Here is a 23458-nt window from a genome sequence, read left to right on the forward strand (position 1 = left end):
GCTTTGATTGGACACATTTCTGGGGGCTGGCTAACTGGCAGCTAAATAGACGCAACACACTTTATGATGTTCCAGTTTTCAACAAAGCTTTCAAGCAATGGCATTTTTGCACTATATGTGCACTATATACATATATATATATATATATATATATATATATATATATATATATATATATATATATATATATATATATATATATAGTTGCTACAGTAAATAGTGTACTCTTCCTATGACTGCTTTCTGTTGTAGTATGTAGTAGTAAACTATTAGACAGAGAAACAATGTAAGAACTCAGAGAGTCGATAAAGCCTGATAAAATTATACTTATTCGTGTTTCCACAAACAAAAAAGAGACAGTATTGAAACGAGTGATCAAAAGCTCTTTTAATTAATATTTATTCCATAAACATGATTACAAAACTCAGCAAGTTACCAATATTACATTTGTCACCATACAGGCTTGATCACAAATATTTCAACTTTTGTGACAGATACAACAAAAACAAAATACTAGAATAATTTACATGAAAATCTATAAAACAGCAATGAGATCACAAATTAGTGTTATTGTTCCACTGTCTGTTTTCATGGTTTCTTTTTTTATCTTTAAATTAATATATATTTTAACTAGAGCACAACACTCTTACAACAAGATTGGTCCAATTACAAAAACTCTCAACAAAGAGTCACAGCTTGCTCTCCTTCTCTCTCCTTTACAATAGTTTTTTATTTATTTTTTATAGTATTTTCAATTTTTGGCTTTAAAACAAACAAACAAAAAACAAATAAGAGAGAGAGAAAGAAAAAGAAAGAAAGAAAACATCATGGCAATTAGCAACCTTTTCACTTGCTGAAAAGGGAAAAGAACAAAGCCACAGTAAGAACGACCTCACATCACTTTCTAAGAAAAATATACACTTAGAAAATATGTTACAAATTGGCACAATGAAAAATATACAGGTCATTATTTTTTTTTCCTACATCAAGAGTTCATTGAGAATCCACCTGGTGAAGACAGACCAGGCAGTAGAAAGTGTTTCTTTTTTTCCTTGATGATGAAAAAAGGCAGAAGTAGTTACAAGTAATGTAGTGTCAAATAAATCATGAAAAAAATACTTCCAACTTGACAATATAATACATTCATAAATAGGGCACAATTAAGTTTTTGATATGCCTGTTTTAACTTTACATGATGCACTTATAGGGGAATAACACTGTTTAAGAACTTTTCAAAAATATGAACGCTTCGGTCAGTGCAGGGGATGTGTGCTATAGAGTTTTCACTGGTGTAAAACTTGGCTCTCAAAGTATATGAAGAAGAGCACCCTGCATTGGCATCACAGATGTCCTGCAGGTTTAGCAACTGTAGTGCTATGTAAAAACAGTACAGCAGGGGGCGGTGCTGAGAACAGCTCGGGTTTGAATGTTGAGATGGGCAGCTGAGGGAATGAGAGATGTCAATGCAGTTGGGTTCCCTGAGTCAACGGACCTGAACCAACCGTGTTACATCTCCATTCACTCAGCACAGAAAGAAATCGTTTGGACAAACAACTTATATTCTAATATTTCCTGGTCTTTTGCTTGGTGAGGTTGATTTGGCTGGGAAGGCCCTACAAATCGCTTCTGAATTACACCACAAGCTGTGGAATGTCACTCATCATCTGCACCTGTTTCCTTTGACATTTCAACACTCCGGTAATTTCACCTTAATTCATTCACAGCAATGTTACAGCATTTGCACAAGTACCCACTAAACTTTGAAAATGGAGGAACAGTTCTCAAACTACTAGCTGTCGATTCAATGCAGTGTTGAACAACTCAAAGGGGATTCACACTTTGTAAACGCAAGGGCGGAAAATCAAAGAGAAAATATTTCTTTTCAAATAGGTATTCACAAAAGAGGGGATCCAGGGAGTTGCAGAAAAAAGATCCTGAAGCAATGCAGTAAACAGCACATGGGGGTAACCAGGTTGGCATCTTTCCCTCTTTTTATAACACAACAAATAACATTCCAACAGCAATAGAAAAACAATGGTTTTGAGATCAGGTAAGAAAAAACAGGCGAGTCAGAAAGTAATACAGGGGATCAGCATTCACAGCACATATCCATATCATGTTTTAAATGCATGCACATCACTAGCAACAAATTAGAAAAAAATTTGGTCCTGTTCTTAACCAGTTTGGAGGGTTGAGGTACAGAGAAATATATTTACCAAAACTAGAAACTTGGGGACATAAGCGAGTTAAAATGCATTGAGTCTTGTTATAAAGAAGGAATGATCCTTTTCTTACCTTGTTACACACGAACAATGATCTTTGACCATCCAGAAACACATCAGAATGAAAGGCAACCAATGTTTTTCTCTGCCATTATAGCACTTCAGCTTCCTTCCACCAATTCTCATCATGCATCTCTTACTTCATGCCTCTAATCTTGAACTAGCCAGGAGTGTAAAACATAGAAAATAAACCAACAGCATTTTTCTTCTGATTGTTGAGATGACTCCTCGCTGCTAGCTGTTTGTACAGATGTGATGCAACAGGAGTGAATCTCAGATTAACAACCCCCCCCATCCCAAGCACACACACGCTCCTCAATCACTGCCACATTATAAAACAGCAAATATTTATGTAGATAAAAATGTCTGTACATTTAATTGTTCATAGTTTGGCACATTAATTTAAACATGTTTGATATAATCTTGTTTTGTAAATAGTGCATATGTCTGTGTACAACAGCATTTTGATACTGGCAGGAGGAGATTCACTGGAGAACAGATGAATGAACCTCCTTTTTTCACAACTTATAAACAAATAACAACAATGAAAAAAATCTCTTGTGAAATTTCAGAACCTCAGAAAACAAGAGCATCTCGGTCAAGATGCTTTCTTTTAGCTTGTCAAAGCCCAGTGTTCTGAGGGGTTGGCACAGAAATGAGGGGAAACGATTTTTAGCACAGAATACTACACATGATCTTTGACCCCTGAACAGAAGGCAACCATTTGCTGAGAGACAGAGCAGGGCGCTGGGCTCGGTCTAAACCATGGTTCTGTGACACCGATTTAACACATACAGTGTTATAGCTGCAACGGAAAACAAAAAGACAAAAAAAATTGATATTTAGATATACACCACACTAAAAGAGAATCCAAAGACTTTCAAGGCATTTTTCTTCTTGGAAAACAAACCAAATGCAAATAAACAACTGAAAATTTGTCAGATAAAAATGCAACAAAGCAGCAATGGTGAGTAGGGTGCAGCCATGACAGTGAGACTTCAGTCAGTCTAGTAGGTAGTTTAGCAGGGCTGACATGCGGGATGTGCCTGCCTTCCAGTAGGCCAGGCAAAGGATTGTGGGTAAAGTCGGTGCCATGCAGCTCTGAAATGTGGAAAGGATTTTAGGAGGATTTGGCAGGGTGCGAGGGAAGGGAACGGAGAAAGAGAAGGGGCACATTGCAGAGAGAAAATATTACCTCCGTTTCTCGACCAAAGCGGTCAGTGCTACTCCTTTTATGTCCCTTTTACCCGCTAAGAGTTCCTCGCGGGCAAACTTAGCGCTGCTTTTGTGACGATACATTTTTTTGTGGGCTGGACGGTGTGGAAGTGGGAGACAGTCCAATCCGAGGTTAGGAAAGAAGCCAGGTGGGAGAAGTTTAGGCAGTGCTTTACCACCACGCCCAGCCCCTTTCTTCCCTCGACCTCCACTTGAGGCACCACCCCGCTTTTTAAGATCAGCAGCATTACCCAGAATCTTCAGCGTCTGGCTCTGGAGTGCATGCTGACCGGGTGAAAGACAAGGCCCCCAAAGAGGCTCCACAGAGGCCCTCATGAAACGCTGTACCTCAGCCATACCAGACACTATATTGGACAGGATGTTTGATGGCTCTTGGAATTCTCGTTGGTCATCGTTTGACAGTCCCCCAGTAATAGGCCACTCCCCCTGAGCTCCAATTAAGCCAAGCGACGGAGTAGGGGAAGAAGCACCACTTCCTGACCCTCCGACACTTTTGGCTGCTTTTCCCTCTAGCAAGGCTTTGATCTTCCGCACAGAACGAGAACCCTGACGTGGGAGCTTTACTTTTTCTCCTTTCGCTGTTTTAGCAGTTTTGCTCTTTTTGGTGGCTTGTCCATTTTTCCCACCCTTTTTCGTTGAGCCTTTGTGATCCCTTAGCCCTACTTCATCCTCCTCTGTGTTGAAAGAGTGTATCTGTAGGTGGTGTGGGTTTCCGTCTTGATTAAGCTGAGGGACAACTCCACAGTTCCATTGCACATTTGCTTCTGTTGCTTCAGAAAATTCCCCAGATTTACCACAGTTCCCCAGCAGTTGAGGGGAAGAGTTAGGTGTGTCCGGTGGTGACATTTCAGAGAGCGATGAATGCCGGAACTTGTCAGGGGTGAAGTTGGAGATATCCAAGAGGTCAGTCGACTCTCGAAGTGGAGCAACCTCCTCTAGACTTTGCTGCAAGATGAGCCGTGGGCTGCAATGTGGCAAGAAGCCATCGTTGATCTCACCAATTTCCTCTTCTCTCTCCCTTTCTCCCTCTCTCAGGCTGAGTGAGCTGTAGTTGCTAGAGGTGGCAGAAAGTGACCCCAGGGAGTTAAAGCTAACCAGCCGCCCCACACCGTCACTCCGAGAGCCAGTCGGACTCAAGCCATAATCAGCATCGGGTTGGGATTCTTCATATGAGACTCTGCACCCTGACAGAGACACTTGGCCAAAGCCTGTGACATTTGTGCTATCCCCTGCTAACACAGGCAACGGTGTGGGAAAGCCCGATGGCATCATTGGAGACTGGGTTGGGATGTCTGGGGAGAAGGGCAGCTGTTCAGCAGATTGTTGGGATGGCCATGAAATGGGCTGGTTTGGTTCAGTAAGGTTTGGCTCAGTATAATGCGTGTGGTGGGGCCCGTGGTTCATAGGTGGAGGAGAGTGAGGCAGCTCTGATTCAGAGGGAGGAGAGAGAACACAGCTCTGGACTGGCTGAAGTGTGGGATTCTGTAGCCCTGAATGAAAATAGTTAATGTTAGCAGTGCTTGATGACTCAGAGGCTTCAAGAAGTGTTTGCAGGTAACCCCCGGGAAGGAGTTCAGCATTTCCATCAGTCCCCGGAGCAGCAGGGGTCAAAGTGCATTTTTCAGGGTCATTACTGGAGGTTTCATTTGTGGCATTACCTTCCAAAGAGTTACTAAGGTTTTCTGGTAAACATGGGCTGCACTGCTCAATCTCAGAGGATTCTGGGACTTCCTGTGTTTCAGCCTCTTTTAACTTTTTCAACCGAAGTCTTGCTTCACTTTTGAACTTCTTTATCTTCCCTGTTTTGCCTGCCTTTCTTCTTTCCTCTCTCTCCTGTGTTCTGCTTTTTGCCCTGGCAGTGTGTGTAACGGAGGTAATGTCCTCTTTTGGTTCCTCTGTGCTTTTCAGGGATTCGGTCCCCCCTGGTTGATTGTGGATGGGGACCACTATAGTTTGGCTGGGGAGGGAAGTCTGTACGGTGTGGATCTGCTGGATCCTGAGTCTGGCCATCCTGTGCTTGCGTTTGGGAGCAGTGCTTGGTCTTTTGCAGCCATTGAGACGTTTGGTTGTTTCTGCTGCTGTTAATCTATTCTTCTCCTGCTGCTCTCTTTCTCTTTCCTGCCAGTATGCTTTTAATGGTGCAAGTCTCTCATAGTGAAGCAGAGCATTTGGACTCAGACAGACCACAGCAGGTGATGGGTCGACTCGCCCCAGACGCACTCTCATGTGCCTCTGGCCTTTAAAACGATTAATGATTATATATTTTATAATGACAGGTGGGTCCTTCCTACTTGACCGCCGCCTCTTCTTTGGGCACCAGTCGTCATCACGCTCTTTCTTAAACCCAGCAGGGGTTTTTTCTCGTTTTTCTGCATTTTTCTCACTTTCTATTGAGTCCACATCATACAAGTAGTCTTCTCGGTAGGCCACCTTCCTCTTGGCTCTGAGGCGGTAGCTTAGCTGGCTGGAGGAGCTAGAGTTTTCTCTGGACAAGCGGCCATGGCGAAGGGAGAGCCCATGGTCTGGGGAGCCTGTGCAAGAGCTGTCATCACTGAATTCACCGGAATCTTCTGGAGAGTTACTGAGGTCAAAAAGAAAGTTACTGTCTGGGCTAATAGTGGGGGTCACGTGGTCATCAGCCTTAATCTCAGCGGATTGGTCTGGTTTCTCTTTTGGCCCCTCTTTTCTACTGCAAGGTAAGCTAGGAAAGAAACCTAGCTGAGATTCATCCTGTAAGGCAGACTCACTCCTCTCCTGCACTCCATCCTGATAGGACTCATAGCGTATCTTGAGTGAGCAGACATCAGTGCCAAGTGAAGTCTCCTCCTCCTGAAACATGTAATTCTCCACATCTTCCTCACAGAACAGATTTACTGCAAGTTCGCTGCGGGAGCATAAGTCCAATAGCTCCATACGACTCTCACTGATGAGAGTCTCTAGACAGCTCCAGTCCTGTGCCTCCTCTCCTAGACCTTCGTATATGCTCCTGGATGCAGGGTCCTCATCTGATTCGCTCTCCTGCATCGACCTCCCTTCTTCAGCCCCCTCATTGGTAACAGCTGGATGGGCAGGGCCACTGAGCAGCTGGTCTGATAGAACCTGGTCACCATAGCGACCTGCGCTGGGGGCGGGGCCAAGGCATTGCAAATTGATGCTGGCAAAGCCGAGTACGGACTCACAGGATTCCGGTTCTGTCTGATTTTTGGGGATCAGACAGCTAAGGCAGTCTCCGCCCCTGGAGTCCATGTTAGAGAGGGACGACCTGTCACAGGTCTGCGGCACAGACCAGGGCGTCACAGGTTTGGAACAGGGCACAGAAGAGAGAGACGAAAGGGAGGAAAGAGAGGAAAATGAAGAGAGAGAGGACAGAGAGGTGGTGTTGGAGACAGACCCATCATGCAGGTCAGCTGGGCTAAGAGGACCTTCAGAGGTCTGACTCTGGCCACAGAGGGAGGGCAGGGACAGCGCCGCAGGAGCAATGTCATCACAGCGCCTTAGATCATGTGACACATCTGCCAACGGGTCATGTGATTCTAAAAACACAACAAAAACAAACATACAAAAAAAAGCAGAGTCAAAGACCCAAATGTAAAATGCATATATTTCTGTAAATATATTTTTATATAAAGAGGAATTTTACATATTACACTGAAGTCAGTTAGATTTTTTAACAAATGCGCAGATAATAATAGTTCAAATATAATATTTCAATTTCTTAAAATGCTGCGTCTTAAATGTGCATGGGAAAGCCTACCATTTTCACTAACGTCTCTTGGGCAGGGGCTGCGATCTGCCCCTGAGTATCGGGACTCCTGTAGAACATCCATCAGTCTGAACTGAATCTCTCTCTCACTAACATAATTACAACTGTCCAGCCTGTAGAAACACACAGAGAGACACAGTAAAAGGAGGAAGCCATGACATTTTGCAACTGATAAACCTATAGTATTTTTAAGATGTTTATTTTTATTCATTTAGCAGATGCTTTAACCAAAATGACTAACAAAAAAAAAACATTATTTGCAGTACATGGTGGCCACTATAAGAGTACACAACCTACAGCAGAAGTGCGATTAAAAAAAAAAATCAGAAAACATTAATCTGATAGAAAGAAAACCCTAGGATATTTTCATAAATGTCTCTTGTGTTCCATAGAAGAATGCAAGGCACACAGGCATACAAACATTTTTTGACATGCTGGTGAGATTAATTTAAATTTGTGGATGAAATTTTCTTTTAAAAGATAAAATGATGAAGAATGGCTGTTAAAAATGTTGTGGTACTTGACCAGAAAAAAAAAAATTGAAAAGAAAAACATCACTATTTTTTGTTTCAATTCCTACAAGTTAAAGAGAATATGTTTATTCCTCACACTAACTTCAAGTTACAAATCAGAATTCTCTCTCTAGGACTTCCTCGATTTGTGTCCCTTTTTCACTTTCTCTCTCTTACTCTCCAGTGTTACAGTGAGTTGTATTGTTTTACATCATTCTGTCCTCCGATTGCCCTTCACTGTGAAGTACAACTCTTGAGGATGTGAAAGAAATAAAAGAGCTTTATAACAGCAGAGAAGAGAAAAGAAAGTGCACTCTCTCTTGCCTCAGGCTGTGTGTGCATGTGTCAGAATAGTGTGCCATATATGTAAGTAAATAGACATGCAGGTTTTTTTTTTTTTTAAATAAATAAATAAACATGACAACACTGCACACGCTGTGGGGAGAAATGTTGATCTCTAGTACACTGTTTGAAGTGTTCCCACTGTGTGAATTTACATAGGATTTCAGAACTGACCTATTGAAGATTTATGAATTACACGAGTATCGAAACTGTTGAGTGGGCATTGTGTATATTTCAGTGCCCGTGTTTGCTGCTCCAGTTGATTTATTATTTTTCCATTTAAACTTCAAATATAGAGGTTATGTAAACAATTTACAATAAATCTAATTTTAATATAACTTGCCTGGAATTCCAAATGAAAGTGCAGTGGACATTCAGATGTCATGTTTGTGATTGTCATTGTTCGACAAACATAACCGCTGATTCAATGTATTAATCAAATGTCATTCATCTTTAAAAGATAATAATTCCTTTATTTTCCCATAAAAATATCAGCATTTGCCTTATTGGCATATACAACTGACTACTTTCAAATCCATTACGTTTACGGCCAAACTATTTCAATAACTGTTGCTGTAAACAAATTTGTCTCACTTAAATTATCACAGTAAATATCTGCATTAACAATTTCAGAGCATCATCCGTGTCCACAGACAAGATGGCAGGGAAAATCAAAGCAAGAAAACATTCCATAACAGAAACACACATTGTTGCAGACTAAAAACATTCTCCAGCATGCACCATTTCCAGATCTAGAAATGGCTATATAATAATCTAGGATTTGCTCCTTCCTAACCAGTAACAGTATGAGAAAAAGCCTAGGGCTGTTCTGAGAACATCATGGCTAGGCTCATTCTTGCCAGCTCTGCAGACAGAGAGATAGAGAACAGGGCAGTGGCACTGTCTGCAAACTGCTTTTATTAAAAACGAAATTAATATTTATTCAGCTTCAACATCCACCCAAGAGACAGACAATGGAATTACAGAGGAGAGAGAGAGGGAAGTGGAGAGCTAGAGAGAAAGACGCATAAAAAGAGAGAGAAGGAGAAGCCGAATTCATGTCGGTGTGAGTTTGTTTGATCTTTTTCAGAGATCAATAAAATCTGCTGCAATCTGTCCTCGGTCAATCTGTCAGACAGGCAACCAAAATATCATCCGTTTATGTCACAGAAAGCATTACTACGCTGACTGACTGCTTAACGTAAGGTCTGATCTGACTGCAAGTCTGGCTTCTCTGTGGAAAACAAACAGACCTCAGCATCCACTCCGATTGATGCTTTTTGTCAATTGATTGATTGTGGTATTGATTTTGGTGGCACACGCTGTGCATAAGAGAACTTTAGCTCTGTTCTAGCCCTAAACGTGCACCGTGCAGCTTGACAGCATCAAAGAAACTTCCATAACATCTTCCCAGGACAGCTGTCCGGCGTCTGACAGGTCCTCCATGCTGTAAACACGACCATATCAAGAGTTCTGAAAGACGAGCGCGCTTTTAACATCTCGGATAACCCAAAGAATTTACATTATTCAGAGAGACGTAACAGGTTTGAGTCCACCCTTAATTATTGAAGGCCTGCATGGTGCGCTATGATACGCGCTCTGCTATTCTGCATCGCCAAATGCCGCATCGGTCGCAGGCGCTGAGGCGCGAGCAAAACGCGGGGAAAATGAAAACGCGTAAATATAGAATAACGCCACATGAAAGCGTTCGTGTAATTTCGCTGTTTGTGAACGAGTGCGTATATAGCTGTGGCCTTGGTTAAGGGGGATGGTGTGCGCGTCTGCCTCACGTATTCGTCATGAGCACCAATGCTTTCTGTCCCTCAAACGATGGCCTGCGACTCGTAGCTTCCGCAGGACACTGATCCGTTCCTCCGCGTCTTCTCCCTCACAAACACACCTGTGCAATATGGACGCATCATGACAGCTGACACTCGCTCCACCATTTCTCCCCATTGCAGCGTTTGACGCGCGTCACACTGGCCCACTCACCGCATCACGCACGCAAACACGCGCATCCCGCATACTCACCTCCCGTTACACCCGTCCCGCCCGCTTTAAAGACTCCGTTTGATCGCTCGGCGTGCAGAATGTTGTCATACGCAGTTGTTGTTGTTGTTTTCGTAACCCCCTTCAATGCAGCGGTCTCAGCATGTTTGCCCTCTCTGACTGCCTCCCCGGTAGCAGCAGGTGGACGCGCCTCTCGCGCCTCGGAGCCCCTTACCACTCCATTTTATTCCCTCGCGCTCCAGGGTTTCCAGGAAACAAACAAAGGTCTGCTGCAGCGCCTGCTCCTCGCCGCATGCTCGCGCTCCGCTCTCTCCTCCTTTAGAGTCGCTTTTGTTTTTGCCTTATGTACGTGCGTAACGGAGACGGGGGTGTGCGTGCGTGAGGATGTGTTTTTCCCAGCTGTACCCCGTCCGTCCCTGACAACGACGGCGCGCTCGTGCGCTGCTGCTCCCCCTCTTTTGAGACCTGCCATAAAGAGCGCGCCCCCATATTTCGCACGGCGGCGCGCTGAGGAGTCGGGAGCGCGCGGCTATGCTGAACAGGTGCAGAGGCGCACGCATGCGCACTGACGCTTGACAAGCTCCAAGCACCAACTAGGGGTCTCTGCAGATTTAGTTTATTTCCCATAGACAAACTGCTATTACATACGCAGTTACTAACTAAATAAATAAACAAAGCGAGGGAATTTTAAATCTGTATTTGTGAAAAGTCAAAATAAACTCAATATTTGTTTATGACACTGGTATTAACGCCTCTTGTAAACAAAAGCAACATTTCTTTCTTCAAACACAGATACTCAGTTATGTAGTGGAATTATATGACACATATGTGACCCTGGACCACAAAACCAGCCATAAATCATAATTGCCATTTTTTTAAATTAAGATTTATACATCAAATGAAGTTCTTACTGATCAAAAATTATTTTTTATATATTTACGGTAAGACATTTACAAAACATCTTAACAAAACACGATCTTTACTGAATATCCCAATGACTTTTGGCAAAATCGATCATTTTGACCCACAATGTTGGCTGTAGCTACTTATGACTGGTTTTGTGGTCCAGGGTCACATATACTAATTATTTACCGTTTGTTTACTGCACTATTTGCTGTGTTGATTCATCTTCCTGTAAGATCATTATTTATGGCAACATTTGTTATATTTAATTACCCTTATTAAATCACGATGCATTAAAAGCGCCACGATTCACCGCTCACCAGTCACTCGTGCATCAGCGCCTCTGACGGGTTTTGCTTGAATGAGCGCCGCAGTATCCCGCCCCTTACGTCAATGAGATTCAGACGGGCACGGTTTCTATCCAATCAGGTGAACAGGGGATATGACGTCAGGTTGTTGTTCCCCGGGAGCGTGCGTCATGTATCATGCTCTCCACCGCTCAACATGGCGAGAAGATAGTGGTACAGATTCACATCATCCGCGGAACAGCCATCATTTAAGTGGACCAGGTGGTTTGGCGTAGTGTTTTCTTTTTTCTTTCTTTTTATTGTTTGTCATATGGAAACGGATCTCATCGAGAAGATGCCGTGCCATAACCAGCAGCTGAATAACAGCGAGAGCCCCGAACACGCCGCGAAGCACGTCCGCTTCGCCCGCAGCAGCCCCGCAGCCGAGACCTGTCAAGACGAGCCGTGCGAAAACCAAACCCCGAGCGACATCCAACGACAAATAGGACCTCAGCTGAAGCTCTTGCCGTTAAATGACCAAATACGAGAACTTCAGACAATCATTCGGGACAAGTGAGTGTCCAGTCCGCCTTTCAACCGGATCTGCATTGAATGCACGTTCCGTATCCCGTATTTAGGCCAGATCCGCATCATATGCACGCAAACCACAGCATGTGTGCAAGCACGTACATCTGTAGCTTATCAGAACGTATCTAAAACGTACACGGAAAAACTGGGATATAGTCTCGTGTCGTTTTGTTTACGTAAATGTATCATATATATACAAAGTCATATTGTGGCTTATCAGAATTAGCTTTATTTGCCAAGTGTGCGCAGACACAAAGGGAATTCCTTACTTTTTAAGGTGCTCTTGGTACATGCATGCAGGTATACATATGACACAAGAAGGACTTCACAGTAACTAATAATAACGTGCATTAATCTGGAACAGGCATGCACATCGTTTGATTTACACAGCTGTATATGTATTTACATAGTACTTGAATTACATAAGACATGCAATAATTGTCCTCTTTCTGTTTCACACAGAACTACCAGTAGAGGTGATTTTGTGTTCTGTGCTGATAGATTGGTAAGCATCGCCAGGAATCGCGTAAATGGTGGTCATTTGTTTAAATGTCAACATTTCAGACGAATGGTTTACAACCAGATGTTATCTTGTATAAAGACCTTGTAAATAAAGGCAATCAACGCGCATTTTTTTCAGTTTAAACAGAATCAATGCATGGTTGATTGCATTGCACTTGATTTTGCATTGTTAAATTAGTAGATCTACTCCTGTTTTGTATTTGGTTTGCTGGCCTTTCATTTAAATCAGACTGGTTGTTTGTTTTGCTCCCAGATAAGATTAGTGGTGGAGGAGGGTCTCAATCAGCTTCCATACAGTGAATGCACTGTAACTACACCAACAGGTGAGCCTGTTACCATGGCGATTAATTCCCCCAGCTCACTGTAATCCTTTTGCATATTAATATAACATTGCCACCGTGGGCTCTTGAATTTGTGCAATTGCAAAGTTTCCGTATTTACTCCCCGTGCAGGACATAAGTATGAAGGTGTGAAGTTTGAAAAGGGAAACTGTGGGGTTAGCATTATGAGGAGTGGTGAGTCCTGCTGTACAAATACTTCCCTATTTAGTGTGCATGCCCTTTACACTAATACAAAACACATCTATTGTGTGAGCAGGGGAGGCCATGGAGCAAGGCCTAAGAGACTGCTGCAGATCAATCCGTATCGGGAAGATTCTGATCCAGAGCGATGAAGAGACACAAAAGGCTAAAGTTTACTATGCAAAGTTCCCTCCTGACATTAGCCGAAGGAAGGTTCTGCTCATGTACCCTATACTTAGTAAGTACATGACTTTTATAAAATGGCCCACGTAGTAGAATCTCAGTTTTTCCTTTTTACATTTCTCGTTTGAATCGAGAGGGTGAAATCATGGCAGTGGGGAAAACAAAGAGTTTCATCTGGGTCTCAATGTAAATACTTTAAACATGCCAATAAAAGGCCCAATTCATTGTTGTGTATGTTCAGGTACAGGCAACACTGTAATAGAAGCGGTGCGGGTGCTGAATGAACACGGCCTGCAGGCCAAACATATCATACTACTGAGTCTCTTCTCCACTCCACACGGTAAGACACACGCAGAGCCAGCCGTGCATACTTGATTTGTATTCTCATTCATGAATAAATACATTTGTATTATTTTACCTTATTGGTAGGTTTTAATGTTAATAAGCTCTAAAGAACAAATGACATTTCAAAAAACAGTGCAAAATTAGTTTCAAGTCCAATCCCAATATTTGGAATATGCTCATATTAAAATGTATTTAGGAAAAAAACTGCCCTTTTTTTTTTCTTTTTTTGTATGTATTTGCTTTTACTTTAATTTAAATTCTATGTGATTGAATGCATTCTTGAAGAATAGAAGTATCAATTTTATATTTATATATATATATATATATATATATAATATATAATATATATATATATATATATATATATATAAAATCATAAACTAATGCTTTGTACAGGTGCACGGTCCATTGTTCAGGAGTTTCCCGATATCACTATACTGACAACGGAAGTTCACGCAGTCGCTCCGACACACTTCGGCCAAAGGTATTTTGGCACAGACTGACAACCCACCAATAGCACACACGTTCACTTGGATTCACCTGAAGCTGCTTGTGCGTTTTGGTTTTTGATTCGTTTTTTTTTTTATCCACCTGGTAAAGCCTGACCAGCCCACAGCAAGTGTCTCTGTATGTGTGATTGGTACATCGGGGCTGGCCTCTGTATTTTTTTTTTGGGGTTGTTGTTATATATTTATCCATTCTTAATGTGAGCAAATGTATTATAATCTTTGAAATACACGTGCTCATCTATGACACCACCAGGATTGAAACGAACCGTTCCTAAACAGTGATGCAAAACAGAAAAATACAAATAAAATATTTTGTATTAAATAAACTGTATTTGTTTACTTTTTTATCAAATCTGTTATTAATGTCATACAAGATGCTATTCAATAGCATCTCATCATAAGGCAAGAATCTATTCCCACAACAGAAAAACACCAAACTTCACTTCACTACAAAATAATGAATTAAAAACATCATCACTCAGCAGGGACACCTGATAAAGCTCTCTCACACCCTGATCAGTAAAGGAGAGGTTTCGGAGACCTGATCGCTCCTGCAGGAAGTGTTCCAGGTGAAAACTGAGCATGCGGGCAGGTGTTCACCCTCACTCTCGTCTCTCTGAGGGCCGCTCGCCTTAACCTGTGACTGAGATCTTTCTGAAATCGCCCAAGTTGAGAGACTCTCCGTGACACCGTCACATGACCCGTTCGGTCAACCTAGAAATACAAAGAGAGCGGTTCATATAACTTCATTTCTACTACATTTGAATCCTTGAGGGCTGCTGGTTCAGAGATGCCCTTGAAAAGCAGAACAAATCTTTTCTCGTACCTTATTTCATTACTGCTAGTCATCCACTGCTATGGTAACAGAGACCCCCTCAGGTGAGACTGATGGTAGCACAGAGTGAGACAGACAAAAAGCTCAAATCAGAATTTTTGATCAGGTTGTGCAGCCCTGGTTTGGCCTCAAGGGGGCAGTATATACTTACAGTCTGAATCTATTCCAAAATGACACGCTAGACCATTTTTGTATTACAATAAAATATTTCATGTTTTTTTTCTCCTAAACTGCTAGTCGCTTCTGAGAATTAAAAAATGATTATTCCGAGTGCTTTTTGGAGTTTGTTTTACATCAGTAGGGGAATTTTAGAGTAAGCGTGTTCGTAATCCTACTCTTTGTGATAGCACACTTAAGTTAATGACAGAAGCAGAGAGGAGATCGCCTTTAGAGACAGCGTGAGAACTGGGATAAATTCGGTCTCCTTCTAAATAAAAGATTTACCAAACCTACAGCAGTGACTCTCTGCAATCCGGCAAACTAGGCTCTGATTGAATGAAATATGATTCAGAATGTGTGCGTCTTACCCACACTTCCTTCTATGGCACAATGTCCATTTCCATTCATCTCTGAAGGGCTGTGAGATGACATGTGGCATCTCAAGGGAAAAGACTGTCCATCCCCTTGACTGTAAATGATAAGAAACAGTTAGTAAATATAAGCTATATGTGTGAAAAGACGTGTACTGTGGCATTACATCAAAATAAATCAAAGAAATTTTAAGTTCTGATTGCTGCCATTTGACTAAACAGGGAAATGCCAGGAATGGACAAGGAAACATAGCACTGGAATTTATCTATACTGGCATTTAAGGTTAACATTTGGGGTCGGTATAATGCGTTGATGTGTTTCATGTTTCTATAAGATACTTCTGTGCTAACCAAGGTTGCAAATATCAGAAGAAAAGTAGTTTAAAATAAACCAAGAACATACATTACATATTTTATTTATTACTATGATGGCAAAACTTAATTTGCAGAATTATCTTCAGTGTCACATGATCCTCCACATATGCTGATTTGATCATTAAAAAGTTATGTACTGTTCTCAATTTCTTGTTATCAATGTTAATGATAAATTATCAATGATAATTGTTTTTGACAAATAGAAAGAAAAACAGCATTTTTTATATATTTTAAGCAGAGCAATACGAGCAGACATTATGCCCCTTTTTTCAATATGTAATGCAAGACTCTGGTGTCCCCAGAATGTGCCTGTGAAGTTTCAGCTCAAAATGCACCACAGATGTAATATATCATTCTGAAAATGCCTATTTTGAATGGATATTAGCAGAAACAGGCTAAAAAAAAAACATGATTTTTTTTTATTTCTGATTGTCATGTTTATTGCATTTAAATCATGTGTTTTTAACCATATTAGTTTAAACTTATGATTTATTATGGTTTTCTCAGTGCACACATCTGAAAGACACAGAGAGAAAGTGGCAGTCAAAGGCTGCTAGAGTACTAAACTAAGTTTTACATAAAAAAAAAAAACAGGTTACAAAAACGTCTTAGCTGTTAGTATGTTTTGCTCAAACCTTCGCCCATAGCATTTGAACTGGTACACCATTGTCACTAGCGAAATCAAAATGACAGGTGGAAACTTACAAATTAAGAGGTGGTAATATGTCATAATTTTAAGTGTGAGTTGTTTATGAGTCTCAAGCATCGAGTTCATTACTGACCTGCTGAATACTGGCAATGGCCAGAGACTCTTGTTCTTTCCAAACACCTGTATGAAGTTTGCCTGGACACCCACATCAAATGCCTCACTTGCTGGTCCATCCACAAAAAACGGTACTGACAGCCACTCTGACAGAAAGACGGTTGAGAGATGCTATGACCCCTACAAAACCTCACACACAATATGTGAATACGTGAAATGCAGGTTTTACCAAGAGTAGTTTTGTTGCTGGCCAGAAGCCAGATGTGGAAGAACAGCAAAAAACAGAGGGTGACGGCAAACATGGCCGACACCAATGTCAGGAACAAAACATGCAGTTTAACGCAACTATCAAATAGTTTGCCCTGAGAGAGAGAGGGAGAGAGGGAGAGAGGGAGAGAGAGAGAGAGAGAGAGAGAGAGAGAGAGAGAGAGAGAGAGAGAGAGAGAGAGAGAGAGAGAGAGAGAGAGAGAGAGAGAGAGAGAGAGAGAGAGAGAGAGAGAGAGAGAGAGAGAGAGAGAGAGAGAGAGAGAGAGAGAGAGAGAGAGAGGGAGAGAGAGAGAGAGAGAGAGAGAGAGAGAGGGGAGAGAGAGAGAGGGGGAGAGAGAGAGAGAGACAGAGAGAGAGAGAGAGAGAGAGAGAGAGAGAGAGAGAGAGAGAGAGAGAGAGAGAGAGAGAGAGAGAGAGAGAGAGAGAGAGAGAGAGAGAGAGAGAGAGAGAGAGAGAGAGGGAGAGAGAGAGAGGAGAGAGAGAGAGAGAGGGGGGGGAAGAGAGAGAGAGGGGGAAGAGAGAGAGAGGGAGGGAGAGAGAGAGAGAGGGGAGAGAGAGAGAGGGGGGGGAGAGAGAGAGAGAGAGAGAGAGAGGGAGGGAGGGGAGGGAGGAGGGAGGAGGAGAGAGAGAGAGAGAGAGAGAGAGAGAGAGAGAGAGAGAGAGAGAGAGAATGTCATTATTGCAATAAGATACTGTGCAACACACAGAAATAAAATAAATAATCAAGGAATAAAAAAATATATAAAACCTCTATTATATGAGCATTTAGTTACGTGCTTTTATCCAAAAGTGTCTTCACATTGAAACTTGAAATTTTATTCAAATATATATATATTTTTTAAATTCAGAGTATATTTTTAATATTTGATGGAAAGCATTTAAATTGCATGTGAATCTTGCTTGGAAAAAAAAGTGTCACACACCAGCCACAGTTGGATGAAGGTTGGTGTAACTGTTGCGACGATAAGCAGGCAATACAGAAGTGAGTAGAGCAGGAAGAGCATGAAGAACTTATAGTTGGAGAATCCAATACAGTTATTCAGCCTAAACATGCTCACAGAAACACAGCACACATACAAGAAGAAAACAATGTCATTTTTTTTTTTCAATTTACAGTAGTATTGGCATTTAAACAAGATTCAAGCACCATGTTATGAGAATCTAACAGCCTGTACTGCTGCTCTACAAAATTATTTAAAGAATATTTAAATATTAAAGATATTTAAAAGCAGCATTATACAGCATTTTATAATACTTTGGGAATTCACTCACATTCAGGACATCCAAGATATAAAAGAGTTTGTTTTATTTCTGTCAGAATTAAGGTCCAAACAGCTGTACAAACATAACGGTTGTTCATCATCAAACATCTTGTACAGCGAAAAGTTGGTAATAAACGAAACCATCCTTAAAATGCTTTTCTGACCAAACCATTGTTTTAGGGTAAAATACTCTATGTATAACACTGCTTTCTGCATTTTGTCTGAATCAGAGGAATGTGCACAAATCAAGCACAGTTTACAAGAAAGAACAGTCTAAAACGGTTCTAAAGAAATACATTGGTGGGTTTTAATGTGTGAAGGCAATAGGGGATGGACCTTTTTACTAGAGGAAGTGTTATGTAAATGCAACCTTTGGCCAAAAGAAGACATGTTTTAAAGGGATGGTTGACCCAAAAAGGAAAATGACCCCATGATTTACTCACCCTCGCCATCCGACAAAAAAATGTCCTGGTTCTTCCAAGCTTTATAACAGCAGTGAGCAGGATTTGAGATTTTGAAGCAAAATAAAGTCATCCATTCAAAGTGCTCCACACGGCTCTGGGGGTCAATGCATTTGTGTGAGGAAAAAAAAAGTCCATATTTAAAACTTTATAAACCGTTATCTCTACCCTTCTGCTAACCGTCGTACACCGTTCATCAGAGAGTGGTATTCCAGTGGATGACTTAAGACACGGGCCAACATGTAAGTGCAGAAAAAATTTAAAGCAAAACAACATTAGAAGACTTGATTACAAGTATGATCATAAGATTTTGATATAAGCCAAAAAGGAGGTGTTTCTTTGCTCCTGTACTCACTGGTAAATTCTCACTGGAGCCTTAACTACTATGCCTCCATCATCCACTATAACACCACGGTCTCATGAACTCGCATAGGACAGATAGTGGACGCTAGAGATTTTAAAAAGTTGGAAAAACATGGATATTTTCTTACACAGATGCATCAATTTGCTTCGGAAAGCCTTTATTCATTCACCGCAGCCACATGCACCACTTTGTATGAAGGATGGATGGATGCATTTTTTCAGACTTCAAAATCTCAAACCAAATTTGACTCTCAACTGGAAGAGCCAGGACATTTTTTTATATAAGTAAAAGAAATGCATACACTTAGGATTGCTTGAGAGTGAGTAAAGCGTCAGGGAGTTTTCATTTTTGAATCTTTAAATCATCAAGTCCTTAAATGATTGATTTGTTTCTTACAAACAAAAATATGGCTTTTCACTTCACAAGATGTTAAACGACTGACCCGTTCTCTTCAATCTGAGAGAAGTCTACATCTTGGATGGCCTGAGAACGGGAAGATTTTCAGCCAATTTTAATTTTGGGTGGAACTATTCTTTTTTAAGTAATTTACACGACAAAGCCAAAGATTACAACGATTCATAAGTTGTTCTCATTAACTGGAATATTTGCGTTTTTTAACAGACAGTTTACAAACCATGGGCAATGATGATCCATCTTCAGTACACACCTACAGAAAAAAAGAAAGAGACAGACCGCAGGAGTGAAGTGCACAGGCCACAGGAACTATTCTCATTAAATAATAATAAAAACCCCAGTGTAATCAGACACACACACACACACACACACATTCAAAATCTCCACAAACACACAGTCATGCTTTTTCTTTATCCCGCTCACTCTCTCTCAGACCTGGACTTTAATCAATGGATGGAAATCTGATATTGACTCAGAGCGAAACTCATTTGAGAAGATTCACTGTGTCCACTCAAATAAATGTGACCAAGCGCTTCGACAACATCCTGTAATTATCACACACACACTCACCCACAGATCGCATTTCTACGTCTCCCTTTCATTAAGGGAAGAGTGTGTAGATGAGTGGGAGATGCACTGATACGCACACAGAAATGGAGAGAGGGAGAGAGAGAGAGGCGATTCTTACATTTGGCAGATGGAACAGTGATGGCAGCGATCTGGTTTTATCAATTGGCAGTGATGACAGAACCTGATAGCTGAGATGAACACACACACAAACAACCAAATAAATAAATAACATTTTCTCCAACATTTAGGTAAACAGAATCCCTCTTTGATAACAGACTATTACATACGCGTTCTTTCACGTTGTTCAGCAAGAAATATTGTATATTAAAAGATAGTTTCAGAGTATTTAACAGAAATGTACTGCACGACGTTTGAACATTAACTTAATTTATAGTGACTTTAAATCATTTATGTATTGATTCATGACTTCAAAACTCACAAATAGATCACTCACCAAAAAAAAAAAAAAAAATCTGTAGAAATACAGTTGGTGCTTTAGTGCTTGAATCCAAAATAGTTATATATTATGTACTAAAAAAATAGTTATTAATATTTGTATCTATCTATCAAATGAATGTATTATTCCCCTTTTTCCCTCTTGTTTGCTTGTTGTTGTTTAATTGATCACTTGTCAAGTTTACTTTGTGTTAGAGGAAACTTATTTATTTAAATTGGTTTTGGGATTTAACAATTATCATCAGCATTAAATGACTCAAATTTTGTTTTATTGGGTATCAATACAGATATCCAAATTCAATCTGATTCCAATTCTTTTTGGTGTATTATAGCTATTACCATTTATAATCTCTTTTTGGGTACACATGGGAAAAATGATCTCTGATAATGCTGAAAATGAAGGCAGTGTTTGATAATGAATCCAACTGTAACTCTGGACTTTTCAACAGAACAAAACCATAGTCATTTGTTTCGGGGGAAACAGGCTACACTATGTACACTGATGTTTTTGATTTACTAAAAAGCACAGACCTGAAATATAATTTATTTTGCCATAGTGCTAAATATTCAGTACCGGCATTACAGGTTCCCCTGGGATGCAGAGAAACCTTGCTGACATGCTGCAGAAGATGCTTTTCACTGAAAGCCGTTCAAAATGCACTAATTGCAGATTCAGTGTCTCTGGAGTAATCTAGAGTTCAGTGTCTTCCCTCAATTACATGGTGCTGATGGAGCAGGTTAATGTTTACAGGTTCAGTGTGAATCGAGTTACATTTGGTGTAGATCCAGTTAGGTTTTGAGATGTTATTTATACTTCACACACTGTTGTGCTTATTTGTTATAGTGCTGAGGGGTTTCCTGACCTCCGGCTGCTGTACGTGTGTGAACTGAAAGCTTCTGGGAGATTTCCAGAAGGATCTGACTCTTCTCCACACCGCCGGGCTCCTGCTCATAGAGCAGCGAGTCTGAAGAGGAGAGCTGAAACTGAACACAGACACCCGCGCACACACAAACACACACGTACAATTAGCAAATTAGATGGCGGTGCTCTGAGAGCGAGAGGGGTTTCTTTTACGCTCATTTGTCAAGTATGACATGCCTGACTTGAATAACTTGCAGGTGGACGGCCTGACCCTCGTAAGAGCCCAAGTCTACGTATCGCTTCTATGGAGGTGAAGCCAGCAGAAATGAGGAACAAATTAAAAGACTGTGGCGTACTGTACTATGGTACACTGATGCAAGGCCAAAACCATGTCAAACTATTTTTTAAGGGGAGGGGAATTACTTTAAATAAATCATACAATTAAAGGATTATATTAGATATATAGGAATAAAGAAATAGACAAACAGCAAAAGAACTATAATTTACTGCAAACTATAACTGTTTGCAAACAACACTTTAAGATGACTTCATCTTACACCTATGTGCCTAAAAGTATTCATTAACAAGAATTACATGAGTCAAATAAATGATAGGCTCTGTTTTCAATCTGAAATATTGTATGAATAACTGAATATTACTTTTTTGTCATTTACATTTTTTGTAGTAAAACAGCTCAAATATTATATATTAAGCTATTAGTACTTCACTTTTTTTTTTTTTTTTTTTTTTACAAAGTGTCAAACTGTAATTCATCTTACGATATTTTGGACAGTAAAACCTGTCATCTTTGATTTGATTGGCCACCTCCACCATTTAGACATTGACTAGCATTGTTACTTCACTAAGGCTCAGCAAAAAGCTTAAGTAGTACAACAAACAAGGTGGAGCATAATGGAGGGCAGCAGAGCAGCATCAACACCCAGAAATAAAGGATAAAAGCTGTCATAAAGATGCTGATATGCACACATCAGGTACTAATATGTACCTTTAGGCTACAAACATGCACCTTTTAAAAGGTAAATAAGGCACAAAGATATACTTTTTGAAATAGGTATTGCCAAGTGACAGCTTTTGCACTCAAGGTCAGAAAAAGAATCGTTGCTTAATAATGCTACTGTACCTCCACGGATGGAGAAGATGGCGGAGTGGATAACGTTTTCCACAATGACCATGAGAACATTCCAAAACAGATGTGGAACAGGCAAAGGAACACCACTGACAGAGAGAATATATACAAACAAATATCAATCATATAACTACAAGCAAATGTTCATTCATTCAAATACTAGAACTGCATATTACCATACAATGAATATCTAAGCAAACACAAAAAACTTCATACCTCTCTGTGTTGAACAGGAAAGCAAGACTGACACAAAAATGAACAAGAGTCAACACAGTCACGCATAACGTCTGATAATATCCAAAAACAGAGTAACATGTAATAATATAACTACATAATGTATGACTTTTAAATGAGTTGATGAGATTAAGAAACGTTTCTGATCTTGTGACTGAGCAAAATAAAAAAAACTCAACATTTTAACTAAAAAAAAAACGAGCTTCCTAAGATGATATTTATGCTCTATAACAACAATGCACCCCAAATCCTCAAAAACTGCACAGAATAGGTCAGTATACAGGCGTGTTTCAGTGACTGCTGAGTTCTGTGCGTCTTTGAAATTGTTCTGAAACGATTTTTTTTTCTTACGCTTTTGCACTATCCATAATCATGGTAAGAGATGTGATGGTGGATGGCATAATTTTAAATTTATATACAAGAATTATCTATATAATTTAATTTGACCCCATCACGTCAACTAATTAATTTGTAACGGACATTAAATTACACAGACAATTGATACTTGAGGATTTCAAAACTACTTTAATCTGCAGCAGACGAACACTGCGGTCTCGTTAAAATTGAGAAACACCACAAAAACAGTTTACACACAAAACATGTTACATCAAGTCCGGTTTACCTACATTTTGTCATCACCTGTTACGCTACGAACTCTGCGTCACTAAATGCCTCATTTGAAAGATTTTGCAAAGAAAATATTACTCACTCCAACAGAAGTGAACGACATATGCGTAGTATGACCACATCACAACCATAATAACGATCGTAACCGGGATCCAGTAAAGAAGCCGCGCGCAGCGCCGGAGGCACGCGGTCAGAAGCATCACGATGACCGTCACAAACCTCTCTATCTCTGGACAATCTGTGACAGCAGCGACAAGTCCATAGTAATGAAGTTAAGAAATAAGAGAA

General features: G+C 40.5%; 3 protein-coding genes across 3 annotated transcripts; 1 reads left to right on the top strand and 2 right to left on the bottom strand.

Moving 5' to 3' along the window:
- Positions 1–370: 370 nt before the first annotated feature.
- On the bottom strand, positions 371–10658 carry nexmifa (neurite extension and migration factor a). Its single transcript, XM_043240381.1, has 4 exons — positions 10167–10658; positions 7273–7394; positions 3478–7051; positions 371–3087 (listed from the first exon to the last, which is right to left on the bottom strand). Exons 2-4 carry the CDS (start codon positions 7343–7345, stop codon positions 2955–2957), a joined length of 3780 nt encoding a protein of 1259 aa, XP_043096316.1. The 5' UTR covers positions 7346–7394; positions 10167–10658; the 3' UTR covers positions 371–2954.
- Positions 10659–11499: 841 nt separating this feature from the next.
- Positions 11500–14334, top strand: uprt (uracil phosphoribosyltransferase (FUR1) homolog (S. cerevisiae)). Its single transcript, XM_043239808.1, has 7 exons — positions 11500–11908; positions 12386–12428; positions 12699–12768; positions 12898–12960; positions 13043–13204; positions 13391–13489; positions 13891–14334. Exons 1-7 carry the CDS (start codon positions 11667–11669, stop codon positions 13995–13997), a joined length of 786 nt encoding a protein of 261 aa, XP_043095743.1. The 5' UTR covers positions 11500–11666; the 3' UTR covers positions 13998–14334.
- On the bottom strand, positions 14054–23398 carry zdhhc15a (zinc finger DHHC-type palmitoyltransferase 15a). Its single transcript, XM_043239807.1, has 12 exons — positions 23253–23398; positions 22526–22552; positions 22304–22398; positions 21164–21284; positions 19963–20032; positions 19495–19527; positions 17697–17817; positions 16736–16868; positions 16526–16652; positions 15366–15466; positions 14830–14888; positions 14054–14717 (listed from the first exon to the last, which is right to left on the bottom strand). Exons 1-11 carry the CDS (start codon positions 23368–23370, stop codon positions 14845–14847), a joined length of 990 nt encoding a protein of 329 aa, XP_043095742.1. The 5' UTR covers positions 23371–23398; the 3' UTR covers positions 14054–14717; positions 14830–14844.
- Positions 23399–23458: the final 60 nt, after the last annotated feature.

This window comes from Puntigrus tetrazona, chromosome 5 (assembly GCF_018831695.1).
Source record: "Puntigrus tetrazona isolate hp1 chromosome 5, ASM1883169v1, whole genome shotgun sequence".
Taxonomy (NCBI): Eukaryota; Metazoa; Chordata; class Actinopteri; order Cypriniformes; family Cyprinidae; genus Puntigrus; species Puntigrus tetrazona.